We start from the raw sequence: 22,009 nt of genomic DNA, 5'->3' as shown, positions 1-22,009 counted from the left end.
CATGTGTGCACATACCAGTACCCGACACAAAACAGTGTTAGCTCTACCACGAGTAATACATTCTGATGCTTTCTAAAAAACCCACCCAAGAACAGACAGACAACTCTTAACCCACTAGTTAACTTTGCAGTACACAGTAGGGTGTTCCTCTGAAAACCACGAGCAGGCACCTGGCATCTTCCCTTTCGTGCCCATCCCCATGCTGCTCAGAACAGTGGCTGTCATCCTCCAGCAGGCTCCTCCTGAGAGACAGGACACACCAACAGGAAGCACTGTTGCCCTGATAAACTATGGGCCAATGGCACATGGGTTGAGTATCTTAGTAGGTTAATCTCTGCAAATGACACCAGGTAAAGATTGGATTCCAGTAGAGAGGGTGATTAACCTCATTCAGTCAATTCTGGGAGCATGCTGTGTGGCAGAGGAAGAGGGCGAGCTCAGGAGCTTGTGTGGGGATCCAGACAAAGCACACCTACTCTCTGGTACAAAGCAGAGTCCTTCCTGTCTCAGTCCAGAGGGGGAGAAAGGGCTATACCGCCACAAAGGGTTTGCCAGCCCCATGACGCCCATGTGGAAAGGAGTGGCCCTCCATCTGGAGCAGATAAAAGCCAGTCTTTGGCCCTGGGGATAGAGTACCTCATCACAGCTCAAGACTGTGTCCGCCTATGAAAAGTACGATCATCAGAAATAATGTTCCAAGGGGCTCCTGGCTGGCTCAGTGGGAAGAACATGTGACTCTTGATCTCAGGGTCATGAGGTTGAGCCCTACACTGGGTGTAGAGATTACTTAAAAAAAAAAAAAATGAATGAGTGAATCAATTCCTAACTTCATCACCTGAGGATCAATAGTGAAGATGTATAGACCTTTCTGAAGGAAGTCAACTATGCAGTAAGAAAAAAAACAAAACAAAACAACACAAATTAAACATGCTCAGGGTCTACTTCTCAGAATCAAGATTTTAAGACAATCTAACCTGTTTTCTGATAGAGTCAGAAGGCCTGATCAAGCTTTAAATATTCTACATTCCCATTTTTAATGCTGATGGCCATGGACATCAAAGATCCCTTTGCCTCTCTTCTCTCTTTTCCAATTTAATAAACATTTATTAAGTATAAGGCACTGTTCTAGGTATTATGCAAGATACAAAAGCTAGCAAAAGGCTTGATCTTGACCTTAAATAGTATTGATCATTTAGAAGGGAAATGCAATGTAGCTGAGAAACTCCCATAAACCTCTTAACAGTGAATAAAAAAGCCCCCTTCAGCCCTCAAAGGCTAAAAAAGCAAAAACCTCTTACTCTTTTCTGATTGTACCTTGCCATATCATTTCACTACCCAATCCCATATAGTTACCACAGGCTAATGAGTGCTTACCTGTCTGCATAGCTACTAAAAAATGATTTTTTAAATTTGATGAATTCCTAGTTTGAATTTTTTTAAATGGGTGTTTTTTACAGTACGATTCCAACACTGGACTTAATACTAGTCTTCTTCCTCAAAGTTTCCTTAAGTCAATAACTAATCTTTTCATAAACTATATTTTTATATTTAATTGCCTATACTTTGTCTTTATACATACTATTGATTTTTAAAACTAAGATGTTGATTCCCTGGGGCACTAGGGTGGCTCAGTCGGTTAAGCGCCTGACTCTGATTTTGGCTCAAGTCATGATCTCAGGGTCGTGAAATCGAGTCCCACCTTGGGCCACCACCACACTTTTTTATTTTTTTTAATATTTTATTTATTTGACAGAGAAAGACACAGCGAGAGAGGGAACACAAGCAGGGGGAGTGGGGGAGGGAGAAGCAGGCTTCCCGCCGAGCAGGGAGCCCGATGCGGGGCTCGATCCCAGGACCCTGGCATCATGACCTGAGCCGAAGGCAGACGCTTAACGACTGAGCCACCCAGGCGCCCCATCCCACCACACATTTTTACCTCATTCACAGACAGAACTGGGAGGTTGGTCCTGGATGGCTGCCTGGTCCTCGATGCTTTTAGTGGTCTCTTGATTTGCGGAAAGTCTTGTTTAGAAACAAGTGTTTCTGTTGATGGAGATGAGTAATGCCGCTCTAATATTTTTATAAACCACTTAGAACCTAATAGATTCGGTTTGTGAGTCACTTTCCTGTGAGTACCAAAAGATTTCCTGGTTGGAAGGTGCACTCTTTCATCTTGGCAATGCACAGCATTTAATGGAGAGAGTGTGCTCGTATTTGAGATTTTCTGATTCATTTCCAGGACCGGGGACTTACTCAAACCACCAGCTGCTGTACCAGGAAAGAACAAATCCAAATTTTGACTTCTCGTCATGGTGCTGCATGTTGTAGTCTCAAATTCTTTAAGTGGTTTTAATGTTCGATGAACAAGTTTTTGGCATTGACATACTTTTGATAAAATACAGTGAGATCCGGCCAGGGCTCTGAACAGTCTGGCTGACATTACCACATCCCAAGCTAAAAGAAAAAGAATTAGAAGTTCGAGGTGTTTTTGTTTTTACATGTTTTCAAATATACACAATATTCTCCTAGGTAATAAGCATATTTTTAAAAATTAATTAATTATTATTATTTTTTTAATGTAGTGTTCCATGATTCATTGTTTGGGTATAACACCCAGTGCTCCATGCAATACGTGCCCTCCTTAATACCCATCACCGGGTAACCCATCCTCCTCTCCCCCTCCCCTCTAAAACCCTCAGTTTGTTTCTCAGAGTCCATAGTGTCTCATGGTTCATCTCCCCCTCCGATTCCCCCCCTTCATTTTTCCTTTCCTACTAGCTTCTTTTTTTTTTTTTTTAAACATATAATGTATTATTTGTTTCAGAGATACAGGTCTGTGATTCATCAGTCTTAACACAATTCACAGCGCTCACCATAGGTCATAAGCATCTTTCTGTAAAAACATTTGCAAGACAAATACACCTTAACCTAAGTCTAGTAAAAGAATGAGGTTAAAAAAATAAACACAAGCGGGCGCCTGGGTGGCTCAGTTGGTTAAGCGACTGCCTTCGGCTCAGGTCATGATCCTGGAGTCCCTGGATCGAGTCCCGCATCGGGCTCCCTGCTCGGCAGGGAGCCTGCTTCTCCCTCTGACCCTACCCCCTCTCATGTGCTCTCTCTCTCTCTCTCATTCTCTCTGGCTCAAATAAATAAATAAAATCTTTAAAAAAAAAAAATAAACACAAGCGTAATTACAACCTAGACTTTTCCAATTCCAAAGATGATACAGTAACCACTGTGCTATATTACCTACCTCTAGAAGGAAGAAGACCAGGGCGAGTCACAGCCATGTTTAGAAGCTACTGCTTTCAAAATATCTCAAAAACTGGAATTCTGTGTTTAGTTCTAGTCCAACTAGCTAGCTATAGTTCCCCTTTAATTAGTACTATTCCTTGCCAGTTGAACCAGTGGGTTTTAAAGAAACTAATTATAAAATATTTTAGAAATTTGTATACACTGGTTCTCCTATTCTCTTCTAGGACATTCTTACCTTGAAACTAAAGACTGCCTGCACACAGAGGCCACACAAAGCACCAGGACAAAGAACGCAAAAGCGACAGGACAAACAAGAGGTGTGTTTTCTCTCTGTCTTTGCAGAGAAAGACAGATGTAGCATTTAAGGTGTCCAACACACACACAAAATTTAGGTTTTGTTAAAAACTGGGGCACATCTCAGGAAAGTTAAATTTTAATTGTACAAACTAACTGTAAAGGTTAAAAGTATATTAGATTGTTAATTACTCTGAAAGCTCTGCATAAGCTTTGTGCATCATCAGCAACTGCAACCTCATATGCTCGGTTTCAAGCATTCTACTCCAAACTCCATGTCTGGTGTTTCAAACTCACTCCTCTTCCTCAATTCCAGCAGTTCTTCAACCCCAACAGGACCTAACCATTTAATGATCCAAACACCCTTTTAGCGCCCCTCATTCCCCACACCTCACTTTTGCCACGCTCAGTATACATTCTTTGTGGTCTACCATCTCTCTCTCTCTCCCCCATAGACCTCAGATCCCTTGCATCCTCTCTCTTCCACATGCCCATGTCACACCACATCCACCGAAATTAAATATAACTCACCTAATACGTGCCTGCCTCTGAACGTGGCTACAGCCAACCAGCCGACCAACCATGCCAACTGGTCTCACTTTAAAATCATGACCACTTCCTTCAGGAGCGCCTTTCATGCTGCTCAACAACCATAACCTATTTCCCTACCAGAGTCTACTCTGTGCTCTCTCCTCATACCTCCAATGTCTCCTCTTCCTTTCTCATTCTTAACAATGGTCTTGCTTCCTCTTTCGTTGACAATCAGAAGAGAATTTCCACAAGCTCTCACCATGATCCACCTGCCCACCTACTACTTCTGTGCCCATGTATTTTGTCTTCCCTTCTGCCGCCACAGATGAGCTGCCCGTGGTCTCATCTGGAACCAGGTCCTCCATGTGCACACCAAGTCTCATCCCTTCCTGCCTCTAGTAGGAATGGTTAAACCCTTTTCTCTTTCATGCTATTTATTTTTCCTTCTTTTCAGCATTTTTTAAAAAGACTTTATTTATTTATCCCAGAGAGAGAGAGCATGAGGAAGCGAAGAGGGAGAGGGTCAAGCAGACTCTGCGCTGAGCACAGAGCCCAACGCGGGGCTTGATCTCAGGATCCTGAGATCATGACCTGAGCTGAAACCAAGTCAGATGCTTAACTGACTGAGCCACTCGGTGTCCCTTTCCAGCATATTCTTATTAGCATATGACTATGCTTTAATTTCTCTCTATCTTATAAAAACAACTCTCCCCTGATCCCATCTTTCCTTCCATACACTACACCTTTTCTCTCAGTTCCTTTCCTTTAAAAGTTTTATTAAGTGTCTCTAACTCCTCTGATTTTCTTGAATCCACTTCAGTCAGGCTTTCATCCCTACCACTTCGCCAAAACCCACTTGTGAAGGCCACCAATGACCTCTATATTTCTAAGTCCAATGGTCACTTCTCGTCTTCATTTTACCTGACTTATCAGCAACATCAGATTAGTTGATCACCTGGAAGCACCTTCTTCATTTGGCTTCTGGTATTTGATACTGGCCATTTTCCTCCTACCTCATTGGTTGTACCTTCCATCTCTTTTGTGTTTTCCTATCCCCTCAACAATCAAAAGCACCACGGCTCAGTATTTGGGCCACTTTCCTTCTCTATTCTCAGCTCCTTATGTGCAACCTACACATTGATGAATAGCAAACATTTATCCCTAAGTCACTCTGATAAATAGCAAATATTCATTCCTAAACCACTCTGATATGCATGAAAAACATAACATGCCTAATGCTGAGCTTCTGAAATCTTCCCACAAATGCTATTCTTCCCACAGTCTTCCCCATTCACAAAATAGCAATTATATTCTCATCTTTGCTAAAGGCAAAACCCTACAATCCACCTTGCCTCTTCATTCCCCATACCCAACAGGTCAGCAAATCCCACTGGCTTTATTTGCACCAGGTCTCAACTGACACTGCTACCACCCTGGTCCAAGCGGCTGTCTTTCCCATGATTATTGTAACAGCCACCTAACGGGTCTCCCAGTTTCTGTTCTTCGCCTCCTACAGATTCTTCTCAACACAGCAGCTAAAGTAATCCTTTGAAGATCTATGTCAGATCACATCTTTCCTCTTGCACCAAATTTGATGCTGGCCTCTCATCTTACTTGAAATAAAAGCCAAAGACCTTAAAATGGATGCATGGTCCTACATTCTCTGCCCTTTATCTCCACCTTAACACCTCCTACAGCTCTATGCCTTGCTCATTTTGCTCCATTCACTATGGATTTGGGTACTTTTTGTGCTGACTGTTCCTTATGCTCTTCTCCTAAGAATCTGTAAGGCTCATTCCCTCACCTCCTTCAGATCTTTGCTCCAACAGACTTCTACCCAGTGAAGTCTTCTCAAACCACTTCATTTAAAATGCACAACCGACTATCTTCCTCCCCTGTGTATTTCTCCATTGCACTGAACATCACTTGAATGCCTTGTATTTCTAATTTGTCAATTCATATAACAAAGATGAACTGAGTTCCTACCATGTACCAGATTTTGTCCTAATTGCTGATAATACACATGAAAATAAAACAGACAAAAATCCCTACCTTTTGAAACTTACATCACATTGGAGATGACAGAGCATAAACTGGGTAAGTCAGTAAAATATATGTTAAGTAGTGACAAAGGGGCGCCTGGGTGGCTCAGTTGGTTAAGCGACTGCCTTCAGCTCAGGTCATGATCCTGGAGTCCCTGGATCGAGTCCCGCATCGGGCTCCCTGCTCGGCAGGGAGTCTGCTTCGTCCTCTGACCCTATCCCCTCTCATGTGCTCGCTGTCTCTCTCATTCTCTCTGTCTCAAATAAATAAATAAAATCTTAAAAAAAAAAAAAAAAGTAGTGACAAAGGTAGGCGCGGCTGGCTGGCTCAGTCGGTGGAGCCTGGGGCTCTTGATCCCCGGGCTGTGAGTTTGAGCCCCATGTTGGGTGTAGAGATTATTAAAAAATAATAATAATTAAAAAAAAATAGTGACAAAGCTAAAGTAGAAAACAGAAGAGGAAAGAACAGATTTCTCTCTCCCTTCCGTAGAATGTAAGCTTCTTGAGGATAAGATCTGTCTTCCTTTCATGCTGTGTCTTCTGTGATCACAGTGCCCAGTATATAGTAGGTATTTAATTCATGTTTTCTAAATGAAATACAAGGCAGCTACTCAGTTACTGGGCACATTTCCTACTTCTTAACAATAATACCAAATAAGAAAACAGTTATCAGCCAGATTACGATTCAACGGATAACGCGCTAATCTTTGGGAGCATGCCTTCCAATTCCTTAAGCGCATTTTTCTTTTTTTTAATCTTTGCGGTAAGCGCTATGCACTGGCTCAAAAAAGGGTTCAGTAAGTGTTTACGGATTGCGTGCTTTTCTACTCCCAGCTAAGTCAACCAAAGATCACCGCACCGGTACCGGTGAAACCTGTGACCCGAGCGGTTCAGAGTGGCCGGGATCAAAGGTGAGAACCGCTGTGAGCGCCCACACAAGCTGGGTAGGGAAAGGCAGTGCACTAACCTCTCCGCCGGAAAAGAAGAAGCACGTGCCAAGCGCGCAAGCTTCCGCGACCCGGCTGCAGGTAAGAAACAAGGAGCGGTCACCGAACCTCCCGCTTCCTGCAACCTGCACTGCCGCGCCGGCAACCCTCCCAGCGCCCGCACTGCGCAGGCGCGCAGAACTCCAGGCCCGGCGGAGCGGGAGCCCCCTGGGTGCACGTGACTGCCGGACCACGTGACCCGCGTCGCCGCGACCTTTTCCGCTCCCTAGTGCCTGGGATCTCCCGGTCCCTGCTTGCTTCCGCCTCCGCCCGCTTCCTTATTCCGCTGCTCTCGTCGCCCTCCGCTGTCCCCGCCCTCGTCCCCGGAAGATCTCCTCGTCCTCCCGCCGGCCGCTGTTTGTCTCTTCCACGGGAACCAAATAAAGTTTCTTCATTCAAAAGCATTTTTTTTTTAACCCATGCCCCTCCCTTTCTCAGCTCCTCCTCGGCGCCGGAACCTCCTCTCTCCCTGCGGTGGGTGCGACGTGAGCCGGCCCGGCGGAGGTGATGGCTGGGCCTCCGGCGTCTCTCTCGGGACAGGACGAAGGGTTCGTGTCGCTTTCCTCGCCCAGTCCCTCCGCTGCTCTTCCTCCTCCCGGCTTCTGCGGAAAGCCGGGCCTCGTCGGGAACCTCTGGGTAGCCATCAGGGGAGTTGCGGCGGGTCGGGGGCGTCCGGTCCAGTCATCGGGCCCGGCTCCCCGGCGCGTCGGCTCGGCCTCCTCCTACGGGCGGGGGGCGAGGCGGCCCGGGGCAGGGGGCGAGGAGGCCCGGGGCAGGGGGCGAGCCTGCTGGCTGCGGCTGTCCGCCGGGCTTCGGGCTGCGGACTCGGATCGGCTTCCAACCTTCTCCCTGACTGCTGGGAGCGGACTGTGCACCGCCGCCGAAATCCTCCGGTCACCCGGCTTCTCTCTACTGTCCTTGTTCAGGCCTTTTAGTAGGCTTGTGTTATAATTTATGTCGAACAGTTAACTTGTCTTTCAAGTGATCCGATGCTGCTGTTTTGTTTTACTCATGACTGTCTTGAGAGTTTATGCCTCCTCTATCCCCTTTCAGGGTGTTACAGCGGCGTGGCTTTAAGACACACACACACACACACACTCTCTCTCACACACTCACACACTCACACATTCATTCATTCATTCGCACGCACTTTTGGAGGGCTAAATTTTTCTGCAAAAGTTAGGAATCTCAGATTTATCGAGAAATATGTTTCTTCCTATTGCCGTTGAGATTAATTCGTGAGCTATCAATGCCTGCAGCTTTTCGCTTTTTGCGCGTCATGTCACAGATTTCTAGATAAAAGTTGTGGACGACCATAAAAAATATGTATTTATTTGTATAAACTGAATGGTCAAATTTATATTTGAGATATGTCTTGCAAAATATTGCAAAAAAAAAAAAAAAAAAGCACGTAGAGGAAATTGACCTTAACGGGAGTAGATTGAGGCTGGAGAGGCACCAATGGCCCAAAATTGGAGCAGGCACTCATTCAGTCATGCAAAATAAAAGGGAGTGTGTGGAACCTTAAATTTTGAGCTCTAGGTTCCTCTGGCTCTACCTTAGTCCCGACCTTGGAATTTACCCTCACAAATGCGGGTCTTTGAGGAAACTCGGAGGAAATTTAGTACTGTTGACCCTTACACAAGGTGGGGGTGGATTGAGGTTAAGGGCTCTGACCCCCCTCCTTCCCTCTTCTTTGGAAAATCTGCATGTAACTTCTGACTCCCCCAAAACTTAACTACTGTACTTTGTCTCTGGTGATCTGAAGATATAAATGAACTGATCAGCTAAGTTTTGTGCTCTAAAAATGCACAGAATTTCATCACTTCCTGAAGTCTTTTTTCTAACTGAATCATGCATTTGCTTAAAAATTAATTATATATAAAATGATAATCTGTAAGTCTTGATTTTTGTATGCCTAAAATCCAGAGTACCTTAATTTTTTTTTTTTTTTAATTCAAGTATGCTCAAGTTTTTCCTCCAGCTTTTTTCATTCTTTGACACTTCTAGAAAGTCTCCTGATTTTTTGGTTGGGAGAGTGTGATGGTACCATGCCTTAATTTTGTTTGAGGGCAGAGTAGGATGGATGGAGTCATTGTGCAGGTAGAGAATGCAGGAGAGAAAACCTTTGAAGAGAATTAAAATTGGCTAAGAACATAGACTAAGAGAAAAGAGAAAAGCAGGTTTATAAATATCTTTCATTTCTGATGTTCTAGCACATTAGAGGTTTTCACACAATTTTACATCCGTTGCCTCATTTGTCTAAGTATGTGAAGTCACTTAGTAAGTAATAAACCTGCAACAAGAGCCTGTTTGAATTTTAGTATAAATTCTTTGATCCTAATTTCTTTTTTGGATAAATCCTTTTTCTGTCCTATCACATTGTTAAGTTAGTTTCTGATTCAAGAAAATAAAAGGAAGAGAATGGGAAAGATAATCATGGAACAGTCTCAAGGGGAGAATCTGGGATTAGAAGCACAAAGAACGTTTAGCTTTCATGACATGTAACACCAGAAAAGTTTTCGAATTTTCCTGTCTTGATATAATAGTCGAACAATGGTGGCTTACTTTATAATGCTTGTATGAAAAGGAATTTTAATTCAAATGAAACTGGAAGATGGCCAATCTGCTGGTATTAACGCTAAGTAATATACTGTGTATGTGACTCTCTTTTCTAGATCGTTTGCGTATCTTACAATTAAAGACAGAATACCACAGATCTTAACCAAGGCTATTGATACATTGCATCGACATAAAAGTGAATTTTTTGAGAAACATGGAGAGGTAATATTGTGTTTTCACTTTAATTTTTTGTTAACTCTTTAACAGAAACACAATAACGGTTTTCTGTCTTTGGTAAGGATCATTCCTCCCTCCTTAGAGTACTCTGGTTCCTTGGAAGAAACTTAAACAAAAAAAGGCAAAATAGATAAGACAGGATAATGTGTGTGTTCTTTGATTTTCAACTTAACAATTCTGAATTTCAATGTTTATAATAGTTCGTAAAAGACATAAAATGTAGCTTTGAAATCTAGTATTTTTTTCTTTCTTTAGTTTAGGACTTTAAAAATGTGTTATCCTAGAGGGCTTATTCCTATATGAATTAACTGTTTACATATATAATTTTTATATTTAAATATAGATTATTCACATATTTTTAAGTATTTAAAAATTTTTTCATGTTTCTGCAGAAAGGCACAGAAGCCGAAAAGAAAGCAATTTCTCTTCTTTCTAAATTACGAAATGAATTGCAAACAGATAAACCAATAATCCCTTTTGTTGAGGAGTTTGTTGATACTGACATATGGAATCAATACATAGAATATCAGCAGAGTCTTTTAAATGAAAATGATGGAAAACCCAGGTGGTTTTACTCACCTTGGTTGTTTGTAGAATGCTACATGTATCGTAGAATTCATGAAGCAGTTATCCAGAGGTAAGTATATAACATCAAATAATAAATGTTTAGATAACTTAATGCTTTTTTGAAATTATAAAATGATAAGATTAAAAATAAAAACTAGTGGAAGCCAGAATTCCATTCAGTAGGTATTAATGGCAGTATTGGATGCTTCCGCAGATGTTACTGATATAAGAGCTTCTTGGCAATTACAACCCAGTTGCCCAGAATAGATGTAAGATAAAATATCTGAGGGTGCCTGGTTGGCTCAGTCAGTAGAGCATGCGACTCTTGATCTCAGGGTTGTAAGTTCCAACCCCACGTTTGGTATAGAAATTATTAAAAATGAAATCTTTAAAAAGATACAATATCTGAAGTGGGAACTAATTAAAAATTCTTAAGACTTTTGGAGTAAAACAAATTGTATTGAGCAAAAAATGTCAATTTGAAAAAATTATTTCGGTAAAACGACAGGATAAAGCTTGTTTTGTTTATAAAAATAGATAATATGTCAGTTAATTTGGGGTGAGGAGTCAACAGAACAGTGAATCACTACAGTGTTTTTGCACTATCTTAATTAATTTTTAGCCCTTTTTTTAAATGGCTAGAGACAGATTTTAAAAGTTATATACATATCAAAATCACTTTTTATAGGCTTATTTATACTAATTTAATTTTTCCTAGGAAAAATCTGATACAGAACTGATTTAGAAAGCAGAAGAAAATGTAATGTGGATCATCCTTTTAGGTCACTGGTTAGAAAAATACAGGTTTGCTAAATAAGAGGAATTCTTTGGTATCTGTCCCTAAACATAGGAAAGAATAATTAAAAGCAATTGATCAAACCAGCACTAATGGTAAAACAAAAAAATTATTTGGGGAAACAATTTGAGTGTATTCATTAGCTTTTTCTGTTTAATCTTTAGAAATTATTTTTTAATTAAAAAATGTTTTTTAAGATTTTATTAATTTAATTTTGGAGAGAAACAGCACAAGTGTGAGGGGCAGAGGGAGAGAGAGAGAATCTCAAGCAGACTCCATGCTCAGCACGGGCCCAATGTGGGGCTTGATCCCAGGGTCCTGGGATCATGACCTGAGCCAAAACTAAGAGTCAGATGCTCAACTGACTGTGCCACCCAGGCGCCCCTAGAAATTATTTTTTAAAGTCACAACTTGTTGTTTTTGCTGAATAAGTGTATTTAATTAAATTAATTGTGTCTCATCCTGCACCCGCTGCTGAATAAATGCATTTTAGAACTTTTGCTCTAAAAGCAAAATACACTATTAAATATCTAGCACATTGGCCTGGCACATGGGAAGCACCTAAGCAAGACGAGAGCCAATACTAAGAGCTGTCATGTATTGAACACCAGCTATGTTCCAGTTACTTTGCAGCCCAGTGAAGTGTAGGTATTGTTATGGTTTCGGTTGGAGAAATGGAGGTCCAATGCTGGTAATAAGTTGCCCAGGGTTAACGTGGCTAGGAAATGGTGTAGCCAGTACTTGACCCTGGTCTATGTAAGTCAGCTTAGAGCCCTCATTAAACCATCTTTTTCCAAGTAGTAGATTTGGATGTCTGTCAAGGTCTAAGGAGAGTCTGAAATTCTGGGTGATGGTTTCATAATTCTGGAAAACATCCATGGTATGAGCCAAAGCTGCTGAAGTTTTGAAACACGGGGTGCCTCCCTGCACGGGGTTGGGGGAGTTTGGAAGTTAGAAAGGTAAAAGGAATATGTTTCTGAGTTTGATTTTAGAGGTAGATTGGGTTCAGAATTTAAAAAACTTAGGGTAGAGGTTTACAAACCTGGCTCCACATTTATAACCCAGTTGGGGGAGACTTTTTTGTTGTTGTTGTTTTTTAACATACAGGGTTTGAAATCATTATATTAAAATAAACATTGACGGTTTAATTTGTGTGCGGTGGGACCTGGGCAGCAGTTTTTCTTTCCACGCCTCAGGGAGATTCTGCACATCCTGGATTGATACCTACTGGTTCAGGAACAGCTTGTTAAAAGGGGTCGAGGCAAAATTTAGCTTTAATTTGCAGGAACAAGAATGTTAGTTAGTCACAGATGTAGAACTCTCCTCAGGTGATCTCTGTGGCAGACACTCAAAGTCAGGGAATTTGTACCAGAACTCAGGTGTTAGGTCAGTGTAAGGAAGAAATACCTTACAGTAGAACTAGTACTGAAAGTTTTTTTTTTTAAAGATTTTATTTATTTATTTGAGAGAGACAATGAGAGAGAGAGAGCACATGAGAGGGGGGAGGGTCAGAGGGAGAAGCAGACTCCCCGCCGAGCAGGGAGCCCGATGCGGGACTCGATCCCGGGACTCGATCCCGGGACTCCAGGATCATGACCTGAGCCGAAGGCAGTCGCTTAACCGACTGAGCCACCCAGGCGCCCCAGTACTGAAAGTTTTTAAATGTCCAATTCCGAGGAGGAATTCCTGTCCTGGGCCAGTGATAACTCCAGTGACCAAAGAACGGTTTTTACTTTTCTAGGATCCCAAAGCACACATTGTCTTTAAGACACGTTTACGTTGATTTTGCCCCTTATACTGAAACATACTTATAATTTTCTTTGTCAAGATGTATGTTTTAGGGGCACCTGGGTTGCTCAGTCGTTAAGCATCTGCCTTCGGCTCAGGTCATGGTCCTAGGGTCCTGGGATCGAGCCCCGCATCAGGCTCCCTGCTCAGCGGGAAGCCTGCTTCTCCCTCTCCCACTCCCCCTGCTTGTGTTCCCTCTCTCGCTGTGTCAAATAAATAAACTCTTAAAAAAAAAAAAAAAGATGTATGTTTTAGTTTTTATCAGAGTTAAATAGTTGAGTAATCTAAATCAAGACTCAAAATATCAGTCATATGCAAAATTTAAATAAGTAAATATACTTCAGAGACTGAAAAATGAAAGTATGGAGAAAATGGACATTTTAAAGCTTTTATTAAAGTATAATATACATCCAGAACATATCTTAAGTGTTCAACAATCTTTACCAGAAGATGCTTATGTCCCAAGCACCCAGATCAAGAGGCAGAACCTTAGTAGGCCCCAAAGAAGCCTTGCATATGGCCCCTGCCGTTCCTGCCCCTCAAGATAACACTATCCTGACCTGCGTTAGTTTTGCCTGTTTCTAAACTGCATTTAAATGAAATTATATTGGATATAATTTTGTGTCTGGCTTTTTTTCACTCAGTGTTATGTTGGCGAGATTCATCCGTATTGTTGCATATAAATGTAAATCATCTTCATTGCTATATCGTATTGTGTTACATGAATATATCACAGTCTGTTTATTCCATTGTTGATGAATATTTGAGTAGTTCCCAGTTTGGGGTTATTATGAAGAATGCTGCTACACACCTTCGAACACATGTTTTTGGTGAGCAGACACATGTATTTCTGTTGGGTGTATATCTAGGAGTGAACCACCGGGTCATAGTTTGTGCATATATACAGCTTTAGTAGATTCTAAAATAGCAAACATTTTTAAAATCGGAAATCATATGTATGAGTTTACCCTTAAATACAAGGAATAAGGCTCATTCTTAATTCGAGGTATGGCTTTAGTGATTTATTAATAAAACATTAGAACAAGGATTGGTGAACTTTTCCTGTAAAGGGCGGGATAGTAAACATTTTAGGCTGTGGGGGCCACGTGGTCTTTGTTGCAGCCCCTTGGCTGTGTCCTTGCGATGCAGAGCAGCCACAGATGGTACGGAAATGACCAAGTGTGGCTATGCTCCAGGGAAACGGTATTTATGGACACTGAAATTTGAATTTCATGTTTCACAGAATACTCTTTCTTTCAACCACACAGAAGTATAAAAATCATTCTTAGCTTACAGGTCATACAAAACAGGTGGTGGGCCACATGGGGTCTGCAAGCTGCAGTTTGCTGACCCCTGCACTTGAACCTGTGCATCCAAATAATTTTTATCTTTTAAGTCACCTTGAGAGACTGATTTATTCCAGCAGGGTTGCCACTGCTAAAAATGCCTTTTAACTCTTTCAGAGCCAGTGTACAGCCTAAAAAAGAAATTAGTCTCACTATTTTTTAGTCCTTCATTTTTGATAAAAAAAATTTATTACTCCATTTTATTTACACATTCTAGTGTAAATTTCTATGAATGAAATTGCAAATTTCATTCTAGTGAAATTGCTCTGAGTGACTTGGCTCCAAATAAACTCCAAAGGATAGAGATGTGCTATCAGTGATAGGACCTTCAATAATGTGCCACAAGTTCTAAAGAAAATTCCAAAAGTGCTTTGAGCAATGGCAGCATCCTTGGAATAAGGGTGTAGCTTCCCAGGGAGACTGGGAGGAGACAGCAATCGTGTGGATGTATAAATTCTGGTATGTGTTTGTTTTTTAAGCCAGTCCCACATCAGTCACATTGTTTTTATCCTAAGGTAGATGACCCTTGGAAAAAGTTGCGAATTTAGAAGATCAGATGATCTGAATGTCTTTTGTGTTTGGTTCTTAAAGTCTATGATGTTCTTATTTATATCTTGCTCGTTATGTTGTTCTTAGGCCAGTATTAATATTATTTGATCTCTCTTTGGACAGCATAAAGCCCTGACACGTACCACCATTGGTCAAAACCAGAAAACTACATATATGTGGTCAAAATTTGTTATAATAAAATTTACGTTAATATTTTATGATTTCTCTCAAGTAGTTTTTGGGTTCCCATAGTACTCTGTGTTTGACTCTGTTGGTAATTACTATATTGTGTTCAAATATTGATATTCATAGGTTTGTTTCATGGAACCCTGCCACATTTAGCACCCAAAAAAATGTTTGTTAAACTAAAGCAATTATCTTGAAATGTTGTTTCTTTCTACTTTTGCTCTGGAAACCCTAACTGGGTAATGATTATGGATATATCACTATAATTATTTCAAATTCCAGTAAAATATTTGATTAGGGAACTTCTAACGGTTAACTAAAATGAGTTTGGATATTTATTTTTGTGTAATTTGATTAATTTGATTTATTTTGTGTAATTTGATAATTATTCATTTTTCTGTAACTTGATTTATGTTTCATACAGTATCCATTACCAGTAAGTTTTGAGATTAGAAGGTTCTACTCTCTTTCCTTTAAAGAACTGCAATTACCCAAATGTTTTTTTTTTTTTTTAAAGATTTTATTTATTTATTTGACAGAGAGAGACACAGCGAGAGAGGGAACACAAGCAGGGGGAGTGGGAGAGGGAGAAGCAGGCTCCCCGCAGAGCAGGGAGCCCGATGCGGGACTCGATCCCAGGACCCTGGGATCATGACCTGAGCTGAAGGCAGTCACTTAACCAACTGAGCCACCCAGGCGCCCTGCAATTACCCAAATGTTAAAAAAAAAGGTACAGAGTTATATAAATGTTTCTTCTATATGTTTTTCTCCTCCTGTAGTCCACCAATTGATGACTTTGATGTATTTAAAGAATCAAAAGACCAAAATTTCTTTGAGTCGCAGGAATCTATCATTGCTTTGTGTACTCACCTACAAGAGGTGGTAACAACCATCAGAGATCTAGATGAAAATCAGCTGAAAGATGAATTTTTCAGACTTCTTCAGGTAAATGTGATAATTGATCTGAGTATGTTTGTGTGTTTAAACAGTTAAAAAATAAAGTGGCATTGACTTAACAACAAAGCATGTGTATATATTGTCATTTAACTTATAATTGATCATTTTTTATCACTTTAGTAATAGTGTTATTCAAGAGCTGAAAATCCACTTAATCTCTGAAAATGAGTTTTGAAATCTCTTCAGCTGGAGGTGATTTTAGTGGCACAGGAGTCCTCTGGCTACATAGCCTCTGTCATTCTTGAGAGAATACTCCACAGTCATTTGGTCGGCCTAGCCTGACTCGGACTTAGATGCTGGTTCTGTCACTTATTTGTTGTTAGACCTGAGGCAAGTTACTTAATCTCTCCGTTAAATGAGGATGGCACCGTATACGTCGTCATTTGACGTGAGAATGAAAGTAGATTCAGTCGTGTCAGCGTGGAGCACCAGCCTGCGGTTATCATCAGGTGAAAACACTCAGGTGGTCAGTGGCCTCTTTAATATGGTTTTATTACATTTTTTCACCAGTCTTGCATTAAGTTTAGTTTTTAATTCTCATTCGAACACATCCTTAAGATGTGTTATTAGAACTATTTGAAAATGTGGGGTTTTACACAACAGTATCCCCAGCCCTCATCTCCCAGAAAAAGTTAGAAACAATTCCAGAAAAAGATGCTATTAGGAAATGCCATGAAGAGAGAGAAAGCAGGGCAGGAGAATGGCGATGTTGGGGGAGATGCAGGGGTGCAGTTTTAAGTGGGGCTGCCAGGGAAGGGCCTCAGAAAGTGACAGGGAAAGAGGCAAAGCAGGCGAGGGAGTGGGTCACATGCAGGTCTGGGAGAGTGTTCTGCCAGGGTACCTGAGGTGGGGAACTGGCAGGTGTGTGAGAGAAACTGCACGGGGATCCCGCAGGAAATGAGTGAGGTGAGGGGCCTGGAAGGGCCACGGAGGCCTCCTGAGCAAAGGTAAGATTTCCATTTGTACTCACATTGCCACCACAGGGGAGCTATTAGAGCGTTTTCATCAGAGGAGTAACAAGGATGGACTTCCTTCAAGGATTACTTCTCAGGACACACTGAAGGGGTACAAGGCTAGACATTGGGGAAGTCTGTTATTAACATGACTCAGGGAGGGATGACTGGACCAAGAAGAGGTGTTAAAATTTGTCACCGGTATTCTGGAAATACTTTGAAAGTAGAGACTGCAGAATCCTGATAAAACTTTGAGGGCAAGCAGAGTAAGCTGCATGATTTAAGAGGGAAAGGCTTATTTTGAGTTTGGAAAAAAAGTTATCAGGGTATTGTTAAATAATAAGCTTTAGTTATTTCCCCCAGTTGGAACTATCCTTTATGCTTAGTTTAGAATTAAGAAAAGAAAAAAGAAAAGCAGTAACATGTCAATCCTTACCTATAACTGGCCCATTGTTTCCGGGGACAGTCTTTGAGTATGTCTTTGTCCCATGAGTATAGTAAGTTGTGAAGAAGAAGGAATACCACTCTTTTCTGTCATCGAATGTGGCCAAGTAAAGGAGGCCAAAGTTGCCTTCCGTTAGTACTCATGATGACTAGCAGGTTAACTTCCTATAAGAAACCTGAAAGTATTTTAGTTTGCAGGGAACGTTGATGTGTTTTTAGAAGCCAGGGAACACCCCCACTGTCCACAGAAACGTCTCAGCACCTGCTCTGTCAAACTGGATGCTGGGCCTGTGATGGCAAGGAAAACAGACAATCCTTGCTATCGTAGAGCTTGTAATCTCAAGGGAATATAGACAAATAATGGCACAACTCAACACGGAATTACAAATTGGAAGATGGTGTGAGGGAAACGTGCGGGCGGCGGACAGAGACCCTGATGTCAGCTGAAGGGTGCCGTCGCCCACAACGCTGTGTTTCTGCATCAGATGGACACTTCCTATTTAAGCCTCGTACTTAAAAACATCCATTCATCTGTCTTTTTAAAAAAATAATATTCTTAGAATGTGCATTTTCCTCTTATTTTGAATCACACGAGGTAGAGTCTGTTTTGGCTGATATTTATGGAGTCTTGGGTGTGTTACTTAAACGTATCATGTCACCGCTCACGGTAACTCTACAAGGTAAGTGCTGGTATTATGTCATTTTTCCATTGTGGGACCTGAGCCTTAGGGAGCATGTATACTTTACCAATGGCTGTTAACTGGAAATGCTGGGATTTGAACCCACATCTGTCTGATTGTAGAGCCTGTAATCCTAAACATGTAATTTAATTATAGCTTAAAAAGGGGGGCTATGTACCATTTTCTATAAAATAATCTTGAAGTATTATTTCAGTTTAAAGTGGAGTAATAGATGATTGGATTTGGAGGGGTCTTTAGACATCATGTTGCCCAATTTCTTTATTTTTCAAGTAAGAGACCTAAATCCCAGAGAGTTTGCCTGGTCCTAATGTTATACAACTAGTAAAAGAAACTGAGCAGTTTGGGGAGGAATGTGAGGAGGGAAAAGGGAACTTACTTTTCTCTTGACTTTGGATTTTTAAATGAACTTTGTAGCCTCTTTTTACAGTGTGATCATATTCTAGTATCTGCAAGATGCAAAATCATTCTGATTTAAGCCATACAGATCGTTAACATCATTCAAACCAGTGTTTTAGAAAAATTATTATATAGTGACCAATTAAATGTTTCATTGTCTTAACCTTGTTTATACATGATGATGGAAACACAGTCTTTGCATTATTAGAGGTGTAGATCTGGTGGATATTTTATATTAAGCATGTTGTAGAAATGAATTTTATGAATTGTTTTAGCAACCTCTCCCCCCACATTTTACACAATAGAGTTTTTGTTGGTTATTCAAAACAAGGGTATAAGTTTTATACTTTTTCTTTTTCAGATTTCACTGTGGGGGAATAAGTGTGATCTGTCTCTATCAGGCGGGGAAACCAGTTCTCAGAAAACCAACATAATGAATTCTTTGGAGGAACTAAAACCTTTGATCTTAGTGAATGACCTGGAACATCTTTGGTCGCTGCTTAACAACTGCAAGAAAACAAGAGGAAAAGCATCTATTACCAGAGTAGATATTGTTCTGGATAATTCTGGGTTTGAACTTGTTACGGATTTAGTTTTAGCTGATTTTTTGTTGTCCGCTCAACTGGCTACTGAGATCCATTTTTATGGAAAAACTATTCCGTGGTTTGTGTCTGATGCTACTATCCGTGATTTTAACTGGTTAATTGAACAAGTGAAAGGGTCTAATCATAAGTGGATGTCCAAGTGTGGGGCTGACTGGGAAACCTATATTAAAGTGGGCAGATGGGTTTACCATGATCATATATTTTGGACTCTGCCTCATGAATTCTGCGTAATGTCTCAGGTTGCTCCTGACTTGTATGCTGAACTACAGAAGGCACATTTAATTTTATTCAAGGGTGATTTGAACTACAGGAAGTTGACAGGCGATAGGAAGTGGGAATTTACTGTTCCATTTCATCAGGCTCTGCGCGGCTTCCATCCTGCCCCTCTCTGCAGCATACGAACCTTAAAAGCTGAGGTTCAGGTCGGGCTGTGGCCGGGGCAGGCTGAACAGTACATAGCCTCTGAGCCCAGCTGGATGACCACGGGCAAGTATGGGGTATTTCAGTTTGATGGTCCACTCTGACTTGCTTTAGGAACTCTTAAGTTGTGTAGAGAGAGATGACAGACACTTCGCGTCCCCAAAAGGAGTGTGTGATTTGAGTCCCATGGCTGCTTTGCATCAGCTCTGGGGAGCTTGGCTTCTCAGTGTTCATTTCCATATGCTCTGGATGCTTTCTCTTTGGGCATTTTGCCCCGCTACATTGTTTGGGCGATAGATGGATTGAGCTAGTTATAGATATTTACGTTTATGTTGGAATTTAGTAATTTATTTCAAGTTAAATGCATCATTTCAAGTGGTTTTAATGAACTTATCTTTAATTGGTCAGAAAGTAAAATATAAGAATTCTGCTTTTAAAGTTAGTTAACATTCTTTTAATGCTATGCTGCATGGTATTTAATATTCTAGGAAGCATGGGATTTTATTTAACTTGTTTTGAGGCTCTAGAAATAAGGGCTCTGTGAAGACAAACATCTTAAATGAAATAGGCTTTGAAAAGAGAGGCATTTCTTAGAACTGTGATACCTGAACAATGAAAGTAAAGATTACCTCATAAGTTAATTCTAAATTTTGTTCTCCTTGAACTTTATTTCATTTTAAATAACCTGTTTAATTTGCACGCATTCGTATTTTGATTGACCTGTGCAATGGATAGCAGGAAACTCAAAATCAAACAGAATGAAACAAATGATATTTGAAGAACTGATGCCCTTTACATTCTATTTGTGATGTCCATAACCAACTGAAATATATTATTTTAATACATAAGTGCTTTAAATGAACAGATTTTTAGATTGTTCTGCAGTTTTTTAAAAAATGCTTTAGATAGAAAAGATTCTTGTGCATTGAATTCGCAGTACTAAGTTAATTTTTTATATATTTACCAGTTTTTTGATGACCACTAGATATTAAAGGCTATAAGTTTCAGTGAGTTTGCTTTGAAACTGAAATCGGTAATAAACCTGGAAATGTTTTCTTGATGGTATAATAAAATGAATTGTACTGAAAATCTTTTTGGTTTTATTTTCCAGTGGGAGAAAGTCAAGAAGGGAAGATTAAATATGAGGTCTATGTAATAAAGAAACTGATAATGTGTATTATACATGTTGCCAAAGCAGTTCTTAAATTATGTCACTTATAAATGAGGTTATGGTCTATGTCCTTGCTAAGTGTTTTTAAAAAGTTTTGTAAAATGTTTATATAAAGCTGCACATTTTGAATTTACTCTTATCTGCATGTGTTCCTGTTTTAAACATTAAGTTACTAAAACAGTGAGCATATTAGAATTGTTTGTAGATACTTTCCAACATAAGTTAAAACACGACTGTATATATGTATTGACTTCATAGCCACAGTGTGGGCTATGGTGTAATATATTACATTTTCCAGAGAATGGATTTTTTTATCATGTTTTTTTTTCCTTTTAAGATTTTATTTATTTATTTGAGAGAGAAAGAGAGAAAACAAGCAGGGGGAGCGGCAGAGGGAGAAGCAGACACCCCACTGAGCAGGGAGCTTGACATGGGGCTCCATCCCAGGACCCTGGGATCATGACCTGAGCTGAAGCAGACGCCCAACCGATTGAGGCACCCAAGCGCTCCGTGTTTTTATCATGTTTTATTAAGAACATGAAATTCAGATTTGTGAAGAAATAGTTCACTCTCTCCTATAAAAGCAAGGAAGCAAATGAGCAAGCAAGAAAAGTAGCACTATGGGAGAGGAAGTCGGTTCAAGATGGAATTTTAAAAAATGCTTAGTGGGGTAGGACCCACCTGTAGTTTAACCGGTTCACTTTTTTTTTTTAAGATTTTATTTATTTGAGAGAGTGAGCAAGTGAGAGAGCACGAGCAGGGGGAGCAGCAGAGGGAGAGAGAAGCAGACTTCCCACTGAGCAGGGAGTCCACCGTGGGGCTCAATCCCCGGACTCCGGAATCATGACCTGAGCCAAAGGCGAGCCACCCAGGCGCCCTGGGTTGACTTTTTTTAATTGAAGTTTAGTTGGCACAGAGTGTTACATTAGGTTCAAGTGTACAACATAGTGACTGGACGAGTCCGTGTGTTATGCTGTGCTCAGCACAGGGGTAGCTGCCATCAGTCTCCAGATGTCGCAATCACAATCCCACTCCCATTCACCCATTTTTCCCATCACCAGCAATGCATGAGGTCTCCAGTTTCTCCATATCTTTGTCAGCACTTATTATTATCTGTGTTTTTTATTATAGTGTACTACTGGGTGTCAAGGGGTATCTCACTGTGGTTTGGATTTGTATTGCCCTAATGACTAATGGTGAGCATATTAGAGCATATTTGCATG

The 22,009-nt window shown here is 40.7% G+C and overlaps 2 protein-coding genes across 2 annotated transcripts in view; one reads left to right on the top strand and one right to left on the bottom strand.

Moving 5' to 3' along the window:
• RMND1 (required for meiotic nuclear division 1 homolog) overlaps positions 1–7,244 on the bottom strand; it is a 42,511-nt gene extending 35,267 nt beyond the window's left edge. The window contains exons 1-2 of the mRNA XM_021693399.1: positions 7,090–7,244; positions 1,937–2,454 (exon numbers count right to left, since the gene is read on the bottom strand). Coding sequence (XP_021549074.1) covers positions 1,937–2,440 — 504 coding nt within the window. The 5' untranslated portion in view covers positions 2,441–2,454; positions 7,090–7,244. The remainder of the gene's footprint in view (positions 1–1,936; positions 2,455–7,089) is intronic.
• A 324-nt stretch (positions 7,245–7,568) lies between these two features.
• ARMT1 (acidic residue methyltransferase 1) lies at positions 7,569–20,756 on the top strand. Its single transcript, XM_021693368.1, has 5 exons — positions 7,569–7,656; positions 9,787–9,892; positions 10,300–10,544; positions 15,919–16,084; positions 18,952–20,756. Exons 1-5 carry the CDS (start codon positions 7,616–7,618, stop codon positions 19,717–19,719), a joined length of 1,326 nt encoding a protein of 441 aa, XP_021549043.1. The 5' UTR covers positions 7,569–7,615; the 3' UTR covers positions 19,720–20,756.
• Positions 20,757–22,009: the final 1,253 nt, after the last annotated feature.

This window comes from Neomonachus schauinslandi, chromosome 8 (genome assembly GCF_002201575.2).
Source record: "Neomonachus schauinslandi chromosome 8, ASM220157v2, whole genome shotgun sequence".
NCBI classification, from domain to species: Eukaryota; Metazoa; Chordata; class Mammalia; order Carnivora; family Phocidae; genus Neomonachus; species Neomonachus schauinslandi.
Note: the sequence above shows the minus strand (reverse complement) of the source record. Positions and strands in the feature narration are given on the sequence as shown.